Below are 21459 nucleotides of genomic sequence, written 5' to 3'. Positions count from 1 at the left end.
TTTGTTATTGGTATGAGCTTTTGTGTGCATGCACACTTCTTTCAGATACCTTCAGATACCTCTTTTATTAACTGTCACCCAGAGGAACCCAGAACCACTATAACTCATATATCTTTTTGGCTTCAGTTATTTAACTTAACATGCTATTATTATCTGCCTAATACACATAATGCCTGTATTATTTCATGTTATTCTGAATAAAAATCATCTCATAAAAAATGTAAAATCTACATCAGGGCAATAACCAGGACAACCAACCTGCCATAAAATAGCATGCAGGCTTTGACTTCTACAGAATGTTTTATCAGAGGAGGGTGTGTGGGATAGAGTTGGTTCCTGTCAAAGCCACAAGGATGTACGGTATATCTTCTCACAATCTCAAGAAAGAATGTGTGGTGTTGTTGTTTAGTCGTTCAGTCGTGTCCGACTCTTCGTAGGTTTTATATTAACAAAGCTAGATGTTAATTTTAGGTGGCATGCTAGGTAAAAAAGCAAAAAAACAAAAGTCAAATTGGGTAGTTTTACTTAGTACCGGTACTTGGAGTGTTCCATCAGAGAATAAAGTCCTATCTTTGGGTAGTATAAGTCCAGTTTGCAGCCAGGTGTTGAATGGTTGAATTCTGTATTATCCAAGTCATTAAAAAATGCTAGGTGCTTTTATTAAAAATATAGCTACCGTAAGTGGGATCTCCAGATTCAGAGACAGCATATCTCTGAAAGCCAGTTTGGGAGGGAGGGGGGGAAGGAAGGAACAGATGGGGAAATATTTTGCCTTCCTTCTCTGCTGGTGGGTCTCCCAGATACATCTGGCTGAACATTATGGGGAACAGGATGCTGTACTAGGGGCTCTTCTGCTAATTAAAAAAAATTCAAATTCCTAGACTAGATAACAGTATACCTTCTAGTTTTCATTACTACATTCCTCCCTGGGCCAGGACATGGTATCCTGGCTAGGAGGTGTTAGCGCAAAGCCATATGTTGACCTTTTCACCCAGAAACAGAAGCAATGAGTACTATAAACACATGCATTAATTCTTTGGAATGAAAGAAAATACATTCACAACTTGAAGATGGTAGGAGCATTTATTTCAAAACAAGAACCAGCATGCAGTAAACAAAACCTCATGTCTCAAATTATAATGGCTACCTTGAAACATAACTGACCCTCCCCAAAGTGATGGCTGAGCAGGTGACCTTACAAAATGCTTAGATGAAATAGTAGCTGTCAAGTCTTGCACCTGCTACATCACATTTTCCTGTTAGTTCTTCACTGCCACAGAACTTAACAGAACTTAACATTTGAACATAATGATTCCTGAATTACAGTTCTGACCTGTTGCTCTTATATGAACACTAACAACTTCCTATCTGTAATCCATCATGTGGAGTGGGAAAAAGAGCAACTTTCTCGTTAATCAAGAAAATCAACACAGCATTAGTGCCACTACCTTTGGCAGTTGAAACAGAAACGAAGCATGTCAGTGGGAGACAGTACACTCTACAACACCAGAGACATGCTGTTGTAGGAATGGTTCTTTCTTGAAAAAGAGATGCCACCAACAGCTAAAGAAAAAATCAATAAACAGTCCATGAAACCTGCTTAAACTTATTTGGTCCAACCAACTGTTCCAGGGCTTCTCGAGAACGATCTGCAAAACAAGGAAACAAGGATGATAAAATATATTGGACAATTCAATTTTCTATAGGATAGAAGGGCAATGGAAACGAATAATTTAGGGGGAAGAAGGAATGGGTTTCAGAGATCTATCTACAAGACCATTGTTTAAGAAATGGGCCTCCAGATCAGTAAATTGATGCTGCTATTTGCTAGATAAACGCTTTGCTGGCTCTTGTAATAAACTTATTCTTCTCTTCTGGTTAAGCAGGTTAAGACATGTTTGTTGCTGCTTTCGGTTTCTTATTTATATTCCAGTGTTTTCTGCAGACGTCCATTCATTGTTTTTACCTATAGCCCACCCTTCACTGAATGGTCCCATAGTGAGTTACCTCACAAATAAACAGCACACTGTATTAAAAACATAAAATAAAATGACCAAACTAACAAAGAGCAGAATTAACAAGACAACAGCAAAGAACAGCAATGCAGCACAAGGAGAGCACGTTATTCAACAAACAGAGCCAACAGAGAGAAGCACCTCTCACACACCACTGCCCATCAGACTACATAGAGCAGCAGCACTGCCAAGGGGGCCTCCCCTGCTGATCTTAACACTAGAGCAGGTCAATGTTGTTGTTTTGCTATTATTTCTGGGTTTTACTTAGTTGCTTTGAAACTGTTGTTCTTATTCTGATTCTGGTCTGTTTTAAACCACCTTTTTGAGGTGGAAAACACCCAATTTTGATTGAACAAAATTTACTAGCATCAAGGCAAAATAATTTTAGCAACATTGTATCCAGTAACCTTTTCCCCCAAGGAGTACTCAAGGATACACAGTACTGGCGCCTCTTTTTGTTGTTAAAAAGTGTGGCACTTACTGTAACAACTTCTTGGGAAAAAGCACTGATTGTATCTGATGCAGTTGAATTAAACAATTGCCCTGTTAAACAAGCATATCTGGACAGAATCCACACAGGCATACTGTCAAAACGTGAGTTATACAAGAATGTATTTGGCTCACATCGAAGCATACGAAGAGCAACTGTTTAAAATTGCATTTGCTGTGAACGTAATTTGTTTAACTAAGCTGTGAAGGTAGACTGATTAAGTCAGGACAATTCAAGGCTTTCTTTTTAGAACAGGAAGGATAAGCATATTGTTTCAAGATATGGAACAGGGAGTAGTGGTGTACCCTTCTGTCTCTGAAGGCTGTTAGAAAAATAGAAACATGCCTCTTATTCCCATTTTAACAAGTTTAATTGTTTTGCATTGTGGTAAGGAAAATCAGCAATAGGGCCTGTGCCAATGTCTCTGGAATCAGCCAAAATAGGTGAAAAAATGGGTGCAGGCATGGGAATATTTGCCACACTACTCATACTACTGCTATTATTTACTCGTCTGTTGGAGGACACTCATGATACAAGAGAATCGGTGAAATTCCAGTCCCTACTGCAACACCTAACCCTGAATCCACTCACTTTGACCTTGCCATAGGTCTCCCCTAGCTTCCTAGTATCATGTCATCAAGTCTTATTTATCCACCTTGAGTTCTGCACTACATAATGGTCAGAAGGTAGTGTATATATGGCACTGTTCTACTGCAGCTAAGCAGTAACAGGGTATTCCAAAATCTTCAATACAATAAATGAGAGACCACATGGAAACCATTATGAAAGCTGCTCACAGGACACATCTAATAACTGAATAATCTGGAGCCACTTGTTTTGTGCTAATATAGGTTTTTAAAGTTACTATATGTTTGTGGTATCACAGTAGTTTGTGATTATCTTGAGATCAGCCTCCAGGACCCTCAAGTTAACTTTATTTGTAATTTCTTTTAAATAATAGAATATTAGACACTCTTTAATGCCAGCTATGTAATTAATTACTTGCGGAGGGACCAGGCATCCCTCCACTTGCCTCTACCTCCAGTTCCTTCTCTTACTACTTAACCAAACATAGGATTACAGCAAACTTTCCCACAACAGTTACAACCCACTGTCCTCATTCTAGACCAGGGTTTCCCAAACTTGCGTCTCCAGCTGTTTTTGGACTACAATTCCCATCATCCCTGACCATTGGTCCTGCTAGCTATGGATGATGGGAGCTGTGGTCCAAAAACAGCTGGAGACCAAAGTTTAGGAAACCCTGGTTTAGATCAATCAGAGCTTATTTGGCTCATCTGACTAGCCCACCCTAATCATCTCATTTTAATAATACCGGTATGTAATTACACATAAACATTTACCTATGTATTATTTACTGCTCTATTACTGCTTGTCTACCAACATCTGCCTTTGACTGTGATATTAGCCCTCCTACTGACCTAAGGTTAAATTAAATTGCCATGCCTAGCATTCATTTCACCATTGCCTTGGTGTCATGGACATGGCATGGGAGTTATAGTATGAGCAACTCTGAATCCTTGGTTAAGAGCAATGTATGCTGGGAGACAGCAAAGCAGGCTGGGCCTTTAACAATACCTGCCAAGTCTCTCTCTGCTGCCCCAATTAGCTGCCTGTAAAGGAATGTGATAATTGCCTTTGGCTGAAGAAGAAACACCGGTGGTCCCTATTTCCTTGTGGTACGGATGGGAGGGGGTCCAATCAGACTATCCTGTCCACCTGAGGTCAGCCTGCCCTTGATGAGATGGGAAGGGATGAGAGAACTGGAGGTCGGCTTGCCCTTGCTGAGTTGGGAAGGGATAAGAGAACTGTCTTACTATCTGCCAGTATTAAATCAGGGTATGAAGTAAGACAGGTGAAGATAAATGGGTTACACCTGAAGTCATTGGTAGTTGCCCAACCCAACCTGACCCTTTTTACCATAACTTGGGAGTTCTAGTATTAGAACTTCGCATTTTGCCACTTGCAATTTCGCCAGAGCTTCTGCCAGTATGAAGCTGTGAGAGGGGAAGGGGGGGCCTGCGGGCTTCGCCTTCTGAAAGCTTTGTAACAAGATATATCATCTGCCGTATCCGTATGTATCCTTAGTTAGAGCAATTTGTATGCTTATGTTTATTATTTGCTATCTCTGTAACCTCACAAGAAATGTGCACTGCTATTTTTAAGTTGTATGTTTTACACTTTTTAATAAAGCCTTGAAAAGGTATATTTTGGTTTGGACCTTGAGTACTGTTCAGGGTGGGGCAACTAGTCCAGTCCCTTAACCATTTGGTCACATACTGAGTGTTGGGCTGCACAAGTGAGTGTGCCTGGGTTTGAGTAAAGAAACCAAACCAGATGAATTTCTGCCTGCTTTATTAAGAGTAGTCAGAGGCTTGCAGCCTAGTAACAAGGCGGAGAGCTATCCCTTTTAGACTCTCTGGCCAGGTGCAAGTGAGAAAGGGTGGTGGTAGCGAACTACTGGGGAATTGTTTTGACTATGGTTCACAAGAGAAGTGCCAAGTTGTGTGTTTCCCACAAGCTGTTCAAGTCAGGAAATTGCCTGGGAGGGGCAAGTAGGAGCCACCGACCATTACACTTGGTGATTATGTTGCATTTTTTCAGTGTACAAAGACATAAGTCCTGATTAAAACAGTTTTTTACCTACTAGGAGAGGATAGTGAAGGTAATTCAGAATTTAGAATTCTAACTGCTCAAAATGGAAGGAAGGAAAATGGACTAGAAGGAAAAGGGAGATTTCTCCTTCAGTTTGCAATAAAAAGCATATTTAAAATATAAAAGCTAAAAGAGCAGCAAGAATATATCAAACCAGCAAACGAATGCACAATTACATATACTGCAATATTTTAAAACCATTTTAAAGAGCAAAGCTAATTTAAAATCCAGTACACTCACAATATCAACAAACATAAAAAAAAACTTTAAACTCACTTAAAAAAATATGGGGCCACTGCTTAAAATACACTTTCTCTAGTGCCCACCAATGAGATGGATCCTGCTGGTGGGTCTGTGAGCAGTGCCTTTGAGACTGATTTTAAGGCTCATACAGGTTCACAAAATCTATTGTTGAACTTAGCTAGTAAGCAGCACTTTGAATCACCTGTTATCAGTGGGCATCCATGGAACAGAAAAATGTATATCCTTGGACAGCAAGTGAGAACAGCTTCCACGGCTATGTCAGTCAGATTCACACACCGTTCCATATGGATCTCCTATTAGGGATAATGAATACTAGTATAAGCAACTGTTGTGGACAATAATGCAGGGGCTCCTAACCTGAGGCCCATGGGCCAGAAGCGGCTCACAGAGGCCGTTTAACCAGCCCCCGAGCCGCCCCCGAACTAAGCTGCCCATTTGCTGAGTCCCCATGTGCTGTGCTAAACCAGCGATGGTGACTCTCTTCCGTGGTTCCGGAAATTGCTCCTGCGCATGCCCAGATGCCAGAAATCACTTCTGCGCATGTCCGTGGCACTGGAAATTGCTTCTGCGCATGCCCAGATGCCGGAAATCGGTTCTGCGCAAGGGCGATTTTCGGTGTCTGGGCATGCACAGACGTGATTTGCGGCATCGCACTGTGTGGTCTGGCCCACGGAGGATAGGATCTCCGCGGGAGTGATCCAACCCATGCCCAGTAAGCCTTGCTAATCCTTGCAATAATGGAAAAAACCCATATGAGAGTAAGAGCCACCCTGCTGAATCAGACCAAAGTCCCATCTTGTCTAGCAGCATTCTGTTTCTACAGTGGCCAGTTAGATGCCTATGGGAAACCCACAAGCAGGGCATCTAGTCATCTTTGACTAATAGCCACTGATTTAATCCCTTAATTCTATTAAGAAATTTAAATATACTATTTACTTATAATAATGTTTTGTACTAAACAAGTTGAAAAGTTACCTTTAAATTCTTTGAACACATTCCACTAACAAGTGCTATTACACCATCATCAGTAACCTGGATGGGACAAATCAGAATTTTTGTTGGTACACTGAATAAAATGTTAATCATGGATCATTAAGAATAGATGTTTGTAGACATGTAAATAATTAATATGATATTAATTAAAGTAGACCTTGAAGGATGACAAAATATTATCACATATTATTATAATGAGAAGGTTGGAGTGGGCTAGTAAAAAGAGTACTGTATAAAGGTTTCTATTTGATTTAGAATGATGACCATAAGTTGTCATTCCTATGGGGAAGTGGTTGTAATCATTTGATTGGCTGCTCAGAAATAATTTGTTTAATCTGAAAGTGTATAAGAAACTTTGCTTTGCATGAGGTTCTTGGAAGCCACCTCCTTGTTTTTTAGGCTGTCCCTATGTGCATTTGTATTTCAATCTTTCTATCTTTTCACTTAAAGCCTGCATCCTCTTCTTTTGAGTTTCTGGAAGGGATACTCCAGTCTAGGAACTCCTTTTAAATTTCTCCCAAAACTGTGATATGCTGGAGGAAGATCTGCTGTGTTTATAACTGCTTTTAACCTTTCTGCCATTAGATACCCATTTATGTAATTAGCTGGAAAAATAACTTTAGCACCAAATTCTGGGCAATATATATGTCTCATTCATGTATGTATGTATGTACTGGTATGTATGTATGTATGTATGTTGAAGAGCAGCAAAAGTCAAAAGAAAAGAAGCAAACAAGCAAAGAGAGGAACAGGAAGAATAGAACTTATCTGAAAATGGAGAGGATCAGTACAGAAGCATGGCGTGAAGGACGCCGGTTATTTAATAGGTTTTCTGCACTAATGTTATATGATGAATTGCTCCTTCTGATTATGCTTTATATTAATGTACTTGCATCGCTGATTGCACCTATATTTAATTACATTTCTGGATTTTAATTATGCCATGCCTTTGCCACATTGATTACTCCCTCCAATGAATCACTCCCCCCATCGGAATAAATCAATTGCTCCCCCTCCTGATTGAAATGGTTAATTGAGCCGCGAACCTGCAGATTGTGGGTTATATTGTGTGATTGCTTCCAAGATATGAACTTATAAATATTGGGTGCTTTCTTTTCTTTCACGGATTCACATATTGTTAAATATTAGCCTTGCTTAGTGCAGCCACACAGTGCCTGGTTTACTGGTCAATTCTCACTAATTTTGGCAGGGTTTCCCCTAGCCTGACTTATCTGCAGTTCCTCTTCTAGCTTCCTCTTTCACCTTATCTTCCTCTTCCCTCTTCTTCTTCTTCTTCTTCTTCTTCTTCTTCTTCTTCTTCTTCTTCTTCTTCTTCTTCTTCTTCTTCTTCTATTCAGTAGCACTACTCAACCCCACTATCTCCTGTTAACCCTGCATTAGCTGTGCATGCAGCAGCCCTTAAACCTCTGGCAGCCTCAGCAGTAGTGTTTCTGCTACAAATAATCACCACAAGCCCAAACTCTTCCTGTGTGATACTGCAGAATCCTTGTCTTACCAGTTATTATCTAGTTCAACGTGCCTCCAAAACAGGCAGAAACTCTGTCTTGTCAGGCCTCCCTGTCCCCATACTAGCAGACAGACCATGTGCCTACCAACTGTTGCATGGTTGGATGCCGAGGCAGGAGCCTGGAAGGAGGCCGCTGCCTGCCCTAAGGCGGTGGTAGGTAAGGGCCTCTGGGGCATTCCTCCTTCAAAAACCAGGGGGCGGACCAGGACCACCATGGACAACCAGGTTCCAGGAACATCTAGGCACCAGGTAAGCCCATCATCCTATGGCTCTTCTCCACAGTCGTCAATGGTTGGCTCTCACTGACTTCCCTTCTCCTCCTTCCTTGGTTCATATTACATAATTTTTCAATAACTATTCAAATCAGTTTCCACTTTTATCAATCAATGTTATTTACTCTGCTGAATTTATTTTAATTCTGCCAGCGTTTTAACCTGTGTGCAATTATTTTCCATATATTCAATAAATATTTTCCATTCTTCTTTAAATATACGTTCTTGCTCTCTTATTCTGTGGTTAAACCTGCAAGTTCTGCATATTCTAACATCTTAAGTTGCCAATTTTCTTTACGAGGGACTGCGCTCATTTCCCAATAGTCTATAAATATTCAATATTTTAGAAATCATTTCCCAATATTCTTTCACCTTTCTGAGTGTCCACCATATAGAAAAAGGTTCCTCCCACTTCTTTACATTTCCAACACGTATCTGATTCTGCTTTATACCTCTCAGCCAACCTACTACCGTAGGAATTAGGTACCACCTATGGATCATTTTTAAATTGTTCTCTTTCACAACCAGTAAATTTCAGATCATTTTTCCAAAGTTTCTCCCAAAGGACACTATATTGTGTCCTATATCCATTGCCCAGTGTGTCAATGATGCTTTAACTAGCTTGTCTCTCCCCCGCCCCCCATTCTAATAAGATATTACTGTATACATTTTAGACAAATTCTTATCCTTATTTTGTAACAATTCTTTTTCAAATTGTGAACTTTGGTCCAAAAACCCAAGATGGCATTATGATAATGTCTTTGGTTAGATCTCAACCTTTTTTGCCCTGGCTAATAATTCTTTTGAGGCCCAGAGAAGATCTAGTCCGCTTGAAGAATTATCAGTATTTGAGAAAAAAGTAAATTTGCATTCTAGTGGATGTTTAACAGGCCATAAATCAATTAAATTAAAATTGTACACTATGTAATTTTTTTTTTGTAATTTCCCTTCTTTTGAATCTATTTTCTGAATCATTCTGTCTAGTTCGAGGGAAACTTCCCCATTTAAGTCACCCATCATTATTATTTTATTATCACCCAAGACAAACAATTTCTCTTTCCTTTTTTTAAAAAAATCAGTTTTTCGATCATTAGGGGCACAAATTCCCACTACAATAATGGATTCTCCTAATCTCAGATCAATGGTCATATTTCTACTTTGTTCATCTTTTAAAATTAATTTTGATTCTAATTTAGGGTTAACATATATCAATACACTTTCTTTTTGGTTTTATCAGAAGAGATAAACTCTTGTCCCAGACCTTTGTTGGTTAATAATCTTCTGTATTGTCTTTTTGCAAACAAATAATACTTAATCTCTGCTGCGTCAATATAGGTGCATTTTGTTCCTTTTCATTTTATTATTTAGTCCATTAACATTCCATTAAAATATTATAAGATCCATTTTCTATTATTGCTAGTTTATCTTTAATATTATTTCACACAGTTCCTGTTTGTTTCTGCTCCCCTCCCACTTTGTTATCTACCTGTTCCTCCTCTTCTTTCTCTTCCTCCTCTTCTCCCTGCTGCATTCCCAGAATCTCACCAAAGTCTTTTTTATATCTACTCACAAAGGTATGTGCTTTTATCAGTTCCACACACCTCTGCTTTTTCCTTTTATTGATAAAGGAAATTCCTTCCAGGAATTCCCAACTGGCAGATAATTTTCTTTTTAAGGGTCTCCATCAAACATTTATAATCCTCTCTCTTCTTCAATGCAGGTGGCGCTGTGGGTTAAACCACAGAGCCTAGGGCTTGCCGATCAGAAGGTTGGCGGTTCAAATCCCTGCAACGGGGTGAGCTCCCATTTCTCAGTCCCAGCGCCTGCCAACCTAGCAGTTCAAAAGCACGTAAAAGTGCAAGTAGATAAATAGGTACCGCTCCAAGCGGGAAGGTAAACGGCGTTTCCATGCACTGCTCTGGTTCGCCAGAAGCGGCTTTGTCATGCTGGCTACATGACCTGGAAGCTGTACGCCAGCTCCCTCGACCAATAATGCAAGATGAGCGCCGCAACCCCAGACTCGGTCACGACTGGACCAATATGGTCGGTGTCCCTTTACCTTTACCTTTTCTTCAATAATCTTACTGGGATCTCTTTTAACATTACCGTACTTTTCCGTGTACAAGACTAGGTTTTTTTAACTGAAAAATTATGTGAAAAACTGTGGGTCGTCTTATATACCCCTATTTTCTTAAATTGGAGTCCCTAAAAATAGGGGACGTCTTATACATGGCAGTGTCTTATACACAGAAAAATACGGTATAATCCTTTCATCATCTATGTCTGGAGCACTTTATCTTTCATACTTCTGGAATTATAAAGAACTAGACAGTTGCCTAGAAGTTTTTTCTTTATGACATATGGAGATTTAACCCTAAATACACAATTAATAGCTTTATCCAAATCCTGTTTCTGCATCTCTAGCATGGCTACAAGAGCCTCATTTATTTTACCCCTAATTGCTTCGTCTGGTTGGTCTAAATCTCAAAAGCATCACTTTTTATATTAATACAATTAGTAGTTGCATTCATAAGTAGTGTGAAGTGATAGGGTCAATTCTACCACTGCATACTGGTGCAAGTATAGATCCAACCTGAGAGCCTATCTGAGAAGGATGGGTCAGCTTCTACCATGCATTCCACATCACTGAAGTCATCACAGCCACATTGAAGGATAACATTCCACTTCCTGCAAAACCTGCACTCTGACAATGTAAGTTACAAGTGTAAAATGGGTGGGAGGGAAAGGGAAATGGGAAACACTAGATTTACAAGCCAGATGACGATTTTGGCAACAAAGTTCACTGCAATTTATAGATAAGAGTCCACATTTCCTGTGGTAGGCTCAAAACATCATTTTATCTTATGCAACCACACTAAGCAAAATTAAGGTAATTGTGAAAGCAAAAGAGGCCAAAATGCACTTTTATCAAGACAGCATCTCAAAATACCAATAGCAATTTAGTGAAGTAAGAGTCAGTTCTCAAGAGTATCATTTTAATTATGCCATTCCTAAAGATATATATGCCAACAAGATATATATTTGCCAACAATCTTACTTGGGTAGATGAAAAATCCACACTGTGTAGGGATTGGCAGTTCTGTCCAAGAGCTTGCAGTGATGTATCTGTAATGCTGGAACATCCGCCTATGTTAACTATTTGCAAAAGTGGGCAGTGGAGGGCAAGGGCAAGGACTCCACTATCTGTAATGTTGCTACATCTTTTAAAAGAGACTTCACGTAAATAAGGGCATGACAAAGCCAGTGCTGCAACCCCTGTTGGATAAACAAAGCACGTCATTCTCATGTTCATCTCCAGACGTTTCAATAGAAGAGCATATTAGAAGAAATTAAAAACAACATATCAAAACACTTTGGGCATTAATATTACAAATTACAGTCAAACCTGAGGGATACTAACATCAAATATCAATTCTGCTTATAACTTTTGCATGCTGGCCACCTTGGGCATCATATTAGTATATTCATTGTACTCTACTAATAATGGTTGCAATCCAGTATACAGTAGTACCTTGGTTTACGAACTTAATCCGTTCCTGAAGTCCGTTCTTAAACCGAGGCACACTTTCCCTAATGAGGTCTCCTGCTGCTAGTGCCCTTCCACCATTCGGCTTCCATTTGTAGACTGAGGTAAAGTTCGCCAGCCGGAACACTACTTCCGGTTTTGCGGAGTTGGTAAACTGAATAGTTAACAGGGCTGTTCATAAACCGAGATACCACTGTAGAGTTGAGTGTCCTTAGGACCATTGATGGGAATGGGCATAAGTGCATTTAACTCATGTTAGCTTGTTCTCATCTAATCCTTCCTTTTCTATTTGTATGACCAGTACCTAAAATGACATTCACTTGCTTTATTTATATTCATATCCCACCTTTCTACTACAGTAGAACTCAAAGTGATACACATAGGATTCTGAGATGGTCTCCCAGACTTGGACTTCAGCAAGGTTGATGTATCATGTGCCTTTAGGCCAGAGTGGGGAACTTGTAGTCTTCCAGATGTTTATTAGACTATTAGTTTTGTTTTTGTTTTTTAGGAAAAATAAATATAAGAAGGTGTCTTATTTTCGGAGAAACATGGAAGATGCTAGGTTAGATGGGCCCTTGGCCTGAAGCAGCAAGACTCTCGCATCTCCAGTTAAAAGCTCCTCACAAAGCAGGGTTGCTATTTGCTGGGATGACATGGTTAGCTGCAGCCAGTAAGAGCAGATAGTGCTCTGAGCTAGATGGATCAATGCTCTGACTCAACACAAGGCAGCTTCCTGAGTCATGAAAAAGCTCAAAATTACAAAGAAAGAGCATGTGTACAGCCTTCAGAGCAGATGTATGGAAGAAAACCCAATCCTCTGGGTATTTATTTACTAAAAATGATAATGAGAATCCTATTTGGGGAAGAAGAAGAAAGCATGAATGAAACCTAATTTCTCTCACTGTCCTTTGAAATAAATATCACATAGAAAACAAACCTTCTGAAGTGACTGTTAGTCTGTTGCCTTTCCAAATGTTTAAGTTAATTTTCTTAAGCTGTTTGCAGTTACAAAGCTGTTGCAAGGCATTATCTGAAACATCACAGTCCCGAAGGTCGAGTGCCTCTACTGCAGGGTGCAAAACCTAAAATGAAAATATTTTTGTCAAGCTCTATGTGTAATTTTTTTTGTCAAGCTCTCCTCTTCGCACAGGGTGCAAAACCTAAAATGAAAATATTCTTGTCAAGCTCTACGTGTAATATTTTTGTCAAGCTCTCCTCTTTGCACAGGAATGGGGAAGCTTAGGCCTGAGGGCCAAATGTAACCTTCCATTCCTCTTTATCTGGCCCTTGGGACTCTACCAATAAATAATAAATTCATTTAATATTCATTCAGATTTTAATGAGCTTTTCTGTCCTTACTCACAAAAGACCCTGAAGTACTATCTGGAAAATGTATGTTTGTTACCACAGCTTTAACTTTTGCTCTATTACCTCAAATTTATTTAAAACAATAGCAGATATGCCTTGTCAGCAACAGATCAGTATTACATCTAATTTATTCCTTCCTGGAAGATCTAGCAGGTATCCCAAGCTTTTTAAGGGGTCAGCAAATAGAATCAATAAAATTACTGTGCCCTCTTTCCTTAGGCAAGTGGTTGATCATTTTGCCAGTTTATTTAACCTTATGGATTTTAATAGCTTTGCCATTAGAAACTGGCCTGTATATGGAAGATGAGTCAAGAGGTTTCAGCCATGGTTCACATTTGAGGCTAATGTAACAATTTGGAAGAGGGGTAAAAAGTTATACTATGCTGATGGCAAATGTTGCTAGATGCAACTCTACTTCATAATACAGTAGATTGTCCCTATCAAATCCAGATTCCTTCACATATCTGAACATTCTTCAAGGTAATATGAGATAATTAAACCCAGCACCAAAGAGAAGAGGAACTAGCCTAAATGGCAGGATTGGATGGTGCAGGTGTGGGTAAATGCAACTGAGCAAATGCAAGTTTTTTGTTTTGTTTTTTAAAGAAAAAAATGCAAGTTTGGTTAAAGGGAAACAATAATTAACTCTTCTGATGCTTAAGTTTGTTACTTGTTCCTAGCTCCTTATCTGTGTAGGAATTTGAAATATAGCTCAATCAGAAAACTAAAAAACAAAACAAAACTTGACATGTCTCTGAACTCAAAAGTAAAATTTAGAATGCCCCATATTATCCCCATGACCTGAAGAATGTCCCTTTCAAGATGCACACTACTTTTCTGCAATCAAATTATTTGTGTTTGTTCAATACTCATGAGAACATGATGACCTCAAATGACAACAGCAGATGAAGAACTACCGTAGGGGTGTACGATCAATAAGCTTTGGGACATCACAAATCACAGACCCATACATCCAGGACAGCATCCTCTAGGAACTGACATTAAATCACATCAACTCCACCACTTTATTGGGGCACAATATACTGTCATGTTGCTAAAATATGCAGAAATGAATAAGGAACTGGGGCAGTACACTCCAAAATAATGGCGAACAAAAAATCACACAGCCAGGAAATATGGCATTGAATTGCATCCAAGCCCAACGCTTTCCATAAATGAACTACATGGCTGAGTCTGGATTAGAACCCTGGTTTCCCAGGTCCTAGGAACAACACTCTATCAAATACACAGCCTTGGCGTTGACTATGGAAAAGACAGCAGGAATAGATGCAAATATAAATATGTATTGTTTGTAAGTCACAATGATGACAATGTGGTGAGTTGTGCTCAAAGTGCCACCTTACCGTATTGATATTTGAATCACTTATCCACCCTTGGACACTCAATGATTTGATCAGTTTATCTTTGATGTTGGGAGGCAAAGGCTTAATATCTTCCGCATATCTGGATATGTTCCTCGTTAAGCAATGAAGACTTCTGGAGGGGAGGAGGGGAAAGAACAAAGAGTAGTCATAAGATGACACACTTTCTTGGCAACTTGGGGAACAATTTGTAGCGTGGCACCTGGGAACCTTAGCACAATAACTTCTCACAGATACAAACTCAGAGTTGGAGAAAAAGAAAGTAAAATTTAGTAAAAGTAAAAAAAAAGTAAAAAAAAGAAAGTAAAATAAGGCACAGCAGGGGTAATTTCCCAAAGGAGGCTGGGCCCCAGACAATGGTGCCCTGGGGTTTTATACCTTTTTCTAGGTAACGTCAGACATTACATATTCATATATTGCTAACCAATAACCGTGGTCGCAGCCCTTCCTTTGTCCATATTGGTAAACCTCTCCTTTTTCCTGCAAAAATCAGCAATCTTTAGGTACAAAGCCATTTACGGAACTTCCTACCGTAGGTTACTGTGACATTCTGAGATGCCAAAAATCCCCTTCTTTATCAGTCAATATCCTGTGCACCCAAGTCAATATCCTGTGTGCAACCTGTGACCAGCACTGAGCTACACAAGCAGAACCTGGGTGCTTTCCACCCCACCCTATAAACAGCAGATATACAGTAGCTAAATATTCGCAAGTACAATCTATATACTGTATATATAAATGTAAACTGGCTATGTCCGTTGGTTTCCACTTTTCACCAAAACCGCTTGACCGATTGCGTTCAAATCTGGACACAATGTCATATGCGGATATGCGAGGGTTTGCATACCATTTGCATAGACAGATGTTTCACCTGGGCCAGGTAAAACCCCAAAAACCACGTGTTCCAGAACTCACAACTCAGATGAAAGTGCATGCTGGGAGCACAGGAGAGGTTGCAAAACAGCGCCCTCTAGTGACGGCTACACTGGTACTGCACCTAGGAAAGCTTCCCTTTCCACAGCATCTCGGCTCGGCTTTCCACACTGGGCCGAGTGGAGGTGGGGGCTTGCCTGGGTGGGGGATGGGGGGAGGAGGGGTGGGATAGCTCATGGGTCAGGACAGGGTGAGGCCAATCACAGGGATGAGCCGGAGGGTGGGGGGAGGAGGGGACGGGATAGGTCATGGGTCGGGACAGGGTATGCCCAGCCACAGGAATAAGCCGGGGGGTAGGGGAGGACGGAACGGCATACTTCATGCATGGGTCGGGACAGGGTAGGGACAACCACAGGGATGAGCCGGGGGTGGGGGGAGGAGGGGAGGGGATAGCTCATGGGTCGGGATAGGGTGGGGGGATGAGCCTGTGTAAACAGAACATGCGCAAAACATTTCAACAAAATGAAGGGGGACTCTGAAGGTGAGGGGAGTCTGAAGGGGGACTCTGAGGGTCCATTTAACAGACTGAGCTACAGCAACACGTGGCCGGGCTAGCTAGTAGAACATATAAGAATCATAGAGAGCTTTCAATCTAATGCACTGATCAATAAACATAATGATCATTACAGCTTTCAAGCATTCTCAAGAAGCACACCACTATAGAATATTGTGGATGAATATAAAAAGACATTTCCTGCAAATGCTTGTTGCGCTCTCGGTTCCTCTTCTTATCAAACTTCTGGGCGTCTTGCCAACTAGAACATTGTCCAGTCAACTTGACCTATCTGATGACTGAATGCCAAGAACATTCCTTCTAGCAGGTGGTTAACTGCGAACTTAGCAGTTCTATATTTCAAGAAGAACTAGATTTCAAGAAGCAGCTTTTTAGCAAGGCAGTGAGAGACACAAAGAAATATTGATTTCTGATACTGGCATCGATAAAGCTATATAATAATAATGAAGCAGATTACTAGGCCCACTTGCCACTAATTATGTACAGGAAGTACAATTTCTTAAGACTGTAACAACAGGGACTTCTCAGGGGAAGGGGGCTGTCCAGCACCTAGTACAAAATTAGGTAATGAAAAAAAAATAGATGTACACCAGAGGCGGGGACCCCATGTCCTTCTAGGTACAGTATTGTTCTATTCCCATGACTCCTGTCTATTGACTGTGATGGTTGGGGCTGGTGGGAGTCCAACATGTTGAAGTCCACCTGACATACACAAACAAGTCAAAAATATATTCACAAAGTTTACTCATATCAAAAAACATTTAACACAACAGCTTTAAATGAGTTCTAATCACAAATATATGTATATTCAGTTCTGAATGGCTTGGAGCACGTGTGCAGAATCTTTGTTGCTGAACTACAGCTCCCATCAACTACAGGAAGCATGGCCAATGGCCAGGGCTGATGGTAGTTGCAATTCAGCAACATCTGGAAGGTAAAAGTTTCTAAGGTTCCCCACATTAAGCTTAATTATTACCGAGACATTTAGTTTTAAACTGCACTTTGGGAACTCTGAGGTTCCTCGGATGCTCAAGGGCTTGAGTGAAAATGATAATTGGTTGAAAGACAGTTTGCTCAATGTGACTGAATTTCCCTGCAACGTGTAGCCAGAGTTAGAGAAATCTATAAATTATGACTTCAGGATTAAGGATAATGAACTTTGCTCTGATCAACAATAAGAGTGAAGGTGACATGGAATAAGGGTGAGGGTGACATTGCTGGTCCACATACTGCTTTAGTCACAAGAACAAAGTTGTGCAAAAGTGTTTTAACACTGCAAACTGCCAATAAGCAATATTATTGCTATGTAAAATAAATCTTAGGGCAAACAACTATTTATGTAACATGTTAAAATATTGCTTTGAACTCTTTGTAATATTCAACTGTATTTTAAAAAGTGAATCTCTGTACTGTGCATGACATTTACTGTATAACTACTATGCACTTTGTAATTCAGAGGACACTCTGGCAAATGTATGCTAAGACCTCTTTCAGCCACTTGGAATGAAGATGAGCATTAGGCATGAAACAAAAGTTGTCCTGTAGTTCGATTTCCACATCAATGTCGAGTGTGCTATAGGGTCCCAGTGCCCTGGATGAACGAGTGGGTACCCTTCAGCATGCCCCCAGAATCCTCTGCTAGTAGTCACTCTCAGTAATGCTATATAGGCAATTGAAAAGTGGTTGGAAATCTCTATATACCGTAAATAAAATAAATATGTTGTAGGATTTGATTATTTTATTATTGTACTTCGTTTTGTTTTTTAATAAATTTTGTGTTTTTAACATTATGTAAACTGTCCTGGAAAAAAACATTTGAAGAGCACATAAGCAAACAAACAATGAAAATGAATTCAGGGGTTACTCAGTATGTCAAGGATTCCTGAGATTAGACAAATTTCTAGAAATGTCTCCCAATGGCTAATAGCCAGTTGAAAGAAACCTCCTATTTAGAAACTGTGATGGTTATTTCCAATTTGCTCTGCCTATGAGTTTCTTAGAGGCATCTATCTGTCCACTGTTGTCAGCAGAGCTGGATCGCTATTCAGATCCATTACAGAATATTTTTATGTAAGCAACTGTAAATTTAATTGTTCAGAATACAAGTAACATGGGAGGTCAAAACTGCTTCCAGCACAATTTTTATCAAGTACTTTGTTTACTTCCTTTAACTATGTCTTTCTGAATCTGCCCTTGGGCATGTGGTTTCCTTAACAGTAGCTGTTTTGTTGCAAATGTTAAAGAATATGAAATTATCACAAGAACCAGGCACACACAGTACTAAAACAATATTTCTTCCCTGAGGGTTTGTGGTTTAACATGGGTATGGCAGAGAAGATAAAGATAAAAGATAGGTCTATGGGTATGCCAGATAATAATGTTAAACCTACGGTACTTTCTTGAAAAATCAGTCTGACATACGGTACTACTGAAACAATTCTGCTTGGATTCAGACAGGGTCTTCAGATGTTGCCATTTGAAAATGTATTCAGGTACTTTGGCAGGTAACGCAGTAACCAATGAGGGTTGCCAACTTCCCTCCAAAATTCTTCCTTTGCCTTTAGCAGCACAGGTGAATGCTTTCACCAGCAAGGAGAAAAGTATCTGCTTATGTCTGTGCAGACCAAAGCACTGTTAGCCATAGGTGACAGGGAGAGTAAAAAGTTGGCATCCCTAGTATGGATGATTACTCAAGTAAGTCCCAAAGAGCTCCATGGGATTTATTCCTTAATAAACTTGGTTAGGAAGGACAGACATTGTGATCTAAGGCAGTGATGGAAAACAAGTAGGGAGACCATTTTGAGAAGGCTCAGCACCACAGCCTGCTCAGAGCCTCCATCACTTGCCTGTCCTCCTCCTCTTAGTCCAATACTTCTTACATGCTGAGTAAACATGTCATGGAGATAGGGGGGGCAGGAAGGATGGGTGGGTGCCCTCCTCTAAGAGGAAAGGGCCATAATAGGAGTAGAAAATTAGAAAGTGAGATAAAAGGTTGATATTTATTATTAATAATAATAATAACAATAATAAATAAATTGAAAACTGGGAATAGAAAGTGGATATGAGAAGAAATATGTTACAGGAGGATACAGTGAATATTAATGTACCAGGGAGGAAGAATGAAAGAGGCAGGGGAGGGAATAAGGTACAAGCTGAGTGTGAAAGAACAGGAGAAGAAAATACAGGAAATGGGTGAAAGTACTTTGGAAGCCATGTAGGGGCAGGAAGGAGAAATAGAAATAGAAAAGAAAAAGTATTTTCCACTTAGAGCCACTGCATCAGCAAACTATGGGAGGTTGGATCGCAATACCTCCAAAGGAAAATGTCTATCCTCAGTTTAGGGGAGGCTGAGCTACGAAATTCCTTGCCACAAGGAAAATGCTTCAACAAATAATTTACCAATTTTCAAAACTGGATTACACATCAATAGAAAATGATGTCAGTAATTACCAGCTGATTATGACAGATTCTGTCTCTGTCTGCCACAATTTTATGATTGGTTCTGCCCGTGCACCACCATTTTGTGACTGGTGGGTCTTAGTAAACCAGTCATTTTCAGCCCTGGAGGAGAAAATTTAGGATCCTCAAGTATACATGATAACTCAAACATCAGGGCAGCAGGATTCAGTCCAACTTATGCCCAATTTATTCCCCATACAGACTTCTTAAGCTTCTGTTAAATTGCTTGTGCTATCAACAGACGCATTAGGCTGGTGTGAGAAATATGTTGCCTTTTCATTGTTTCCCAAGGGATAAGGATGCTTTTATTAATGTTTCTTATTATAAGAATGTTTTTATTAATGGATCCTATTAAGACACACCTACCACAATCTAACTTGGCCATTTTTTTAACAGGATGTATCTAAGCAACTCTTTGCCTTTTCATTACTTCATTTTTAAGGTATGCTTTTATCTGCTTTTTCATAAAAATCTAAAGGTCTAAAGAGCAGCTGCCTGCTAATTTGATAGTTTATAGCTGATAAGGTATGTAACCACAAGGGACTCCACAGAATAAGGAATGATGTTTTTCCTTCAATAAAATTCTACTACTTCACCAATTTTGCCCAGAGCTTATTTAAAGGATTCTGAGACCTAAGTCTTAGGAACCAGTTATTATTTTTTAATCTCTTAGGAACCAGTTATTATTTTTAAAATCTCTTAACAGCTAGAAAATCAGCTGGTGAAGTTTTTCCAGGTATGAGATAAATGCAGGGTCACTCCAGAAAGTCTTGGAGCGCAATGATTTATTTATTTTTATTAAAAGCACAGCTATAATGGTCCCACTGCGAAGCTGGTGACACTTTTCAATAGAAGAACAGCCAGGTTTGTTTATGTAATATATTTTTCTATCCCACCTTTCCTCCAAGGGGCTCAAGGTGATGTACATGGCTCTCCCTCCCTCCTCATCGGATTTGTATTGGGCTGCTCCCTAGCCCAAGGGCTCTAACCACTACTCTAGACTACCTTGTACCCAAGGCAAGGTACGGTAGAATTTCAGCAGGCTTGCTTGTCGACCAAGCCGCACCTGCTGAAACGGCCTCTTCCGCGCAGCTATTTAAAACTGCTCTCTGCACACGCTCAGGGGCACGCTTCTCCTCGTTGATTTGTTGGCACATCCCAGGGGCAGAATCCGGACAAAGGGCAGCAAATAGGTTGGCGAAGAGGCGGGGAGGATATAAAAAGGGTGACGTCGGAGATGGGGGTGAAATAAGGTGGTTTTCCTGGTGCCGGGGGAGGTTCATGGCGGGTGGGGGGACGCACGAGGGAAGACCCCGCTCGCCCCGCTGGCCACTCACAAGTCGAGGAGGGACCTAACGGCCCCGGCGCTTTCGCTGAGGTAACTCATCGCTAGGCCCCGGCAGCTCGCTCTCGCTTTTCCTCTCAGGCCGGGGGATGTCCGGCGTCAGGGACCGTCCTTCAATTCCTCGCATTGCACGAACGCAACGCCCTCTATGCTTCAGCCCTTTCCCCTGCGACGGAACTCGAATGAGCGAAGGGGGAGTTCGGAATTCGCAGAGCGACCCTAAGTTGAGAGCAGAGCACTTTGGGAAATGTAGTCTTCGGCCTGCGGTACTGAGGCCTTCTGAGGTGGTTGGGCGTCGGAAGGGAAGGAGTTGTCGTAAGTTCTAAACGGGGGTTTAGCTTAGTCTCAAGCCCAGCTGAGGTGAAGCAACGTCAAAATAGACCAAAATAATCCTATACGTATCTACTTCTTCATCATTTCATTTCGTTTCACTTTCAATTTTACTCCCATGCTGTCCGTTGTATAGTAGTTAAAACCATGCGCAAGGCGGCTTACAGCAGGCATCCCCAAACTTCGGCCCTCTAGATGTTTTGGACTACAATCCCCATCATCCCTGACCACTGGTCCTGTTAGCTAGGGATCATGGGAGTTGTAGGCCAAAACATCTGGAGGGCCACAGTTTGGGGATGCCTGGCTTACAGCATGGAAACAATTTGCATGCAGTAAGTTAATT

At 40.5% G+C, this 21459-nt stretch overlaps 1 protein-coding gene across 2 annotated transcripts; it reads right to left on the bottom strand.

The window, feature by feature from the left end:
• Positions 1-1069: 1069 nt before the first annotated feature.
• AMN1 (antagonist of mitotic exit network 1 homolog) lies at positions 1070-20909 on the bottom strand. Of its 2 annotated transcripts, none has more exons than XM_035127987.3 (7): positions 20779-20909; positions 14518-14650; positions 12723-12867; positions 11294-11511; positions 6418-6474; positions 5624-5735; positions 1070-1649 (listed from the first exon to the last, which is right to left on the bottom strand). In XM_035127987.3, exons 1-7 carry the CDS (start codon positions 20826-20828, stop codon positions 1576-1578), a joined length of 789 nt encoding a protein of 262 aa, XP_034983878.1. In that variant the 5' UTR covers positions 20829-20909; the 3' UTR covers positions 1070-1575. The 2 variants fall into 2 exon arrangements, with proteins under 2 accessions (XP_034983878.1, XP_088508389.1); XM_088652263.1 differs by lacking the exon at positions 20779-20909 and adding an exon at positions 16571-16679.
• Between the last annotated feature and the right edge of the window lie 550 nt (positions 20910-21459).

Source organism: Zootoca vivipara, chromosome 9, assembly GCF_965207765.1.
Source record: "Zootoca vivipara chromosome 9, rZooViv2.hap1.1, whole genome shotgun sequence".
Lineage (NCBI taxonomy): Eukaryota > Metazoa > Chordata > Lepidosauria > Squamata > Lacertidae > Zootoca > Zootoca vivipara.
Note: the sequence above shows the minus strand (reverse complement) of the source record. Positions and strands in the feature narration are given on the sequence as shown.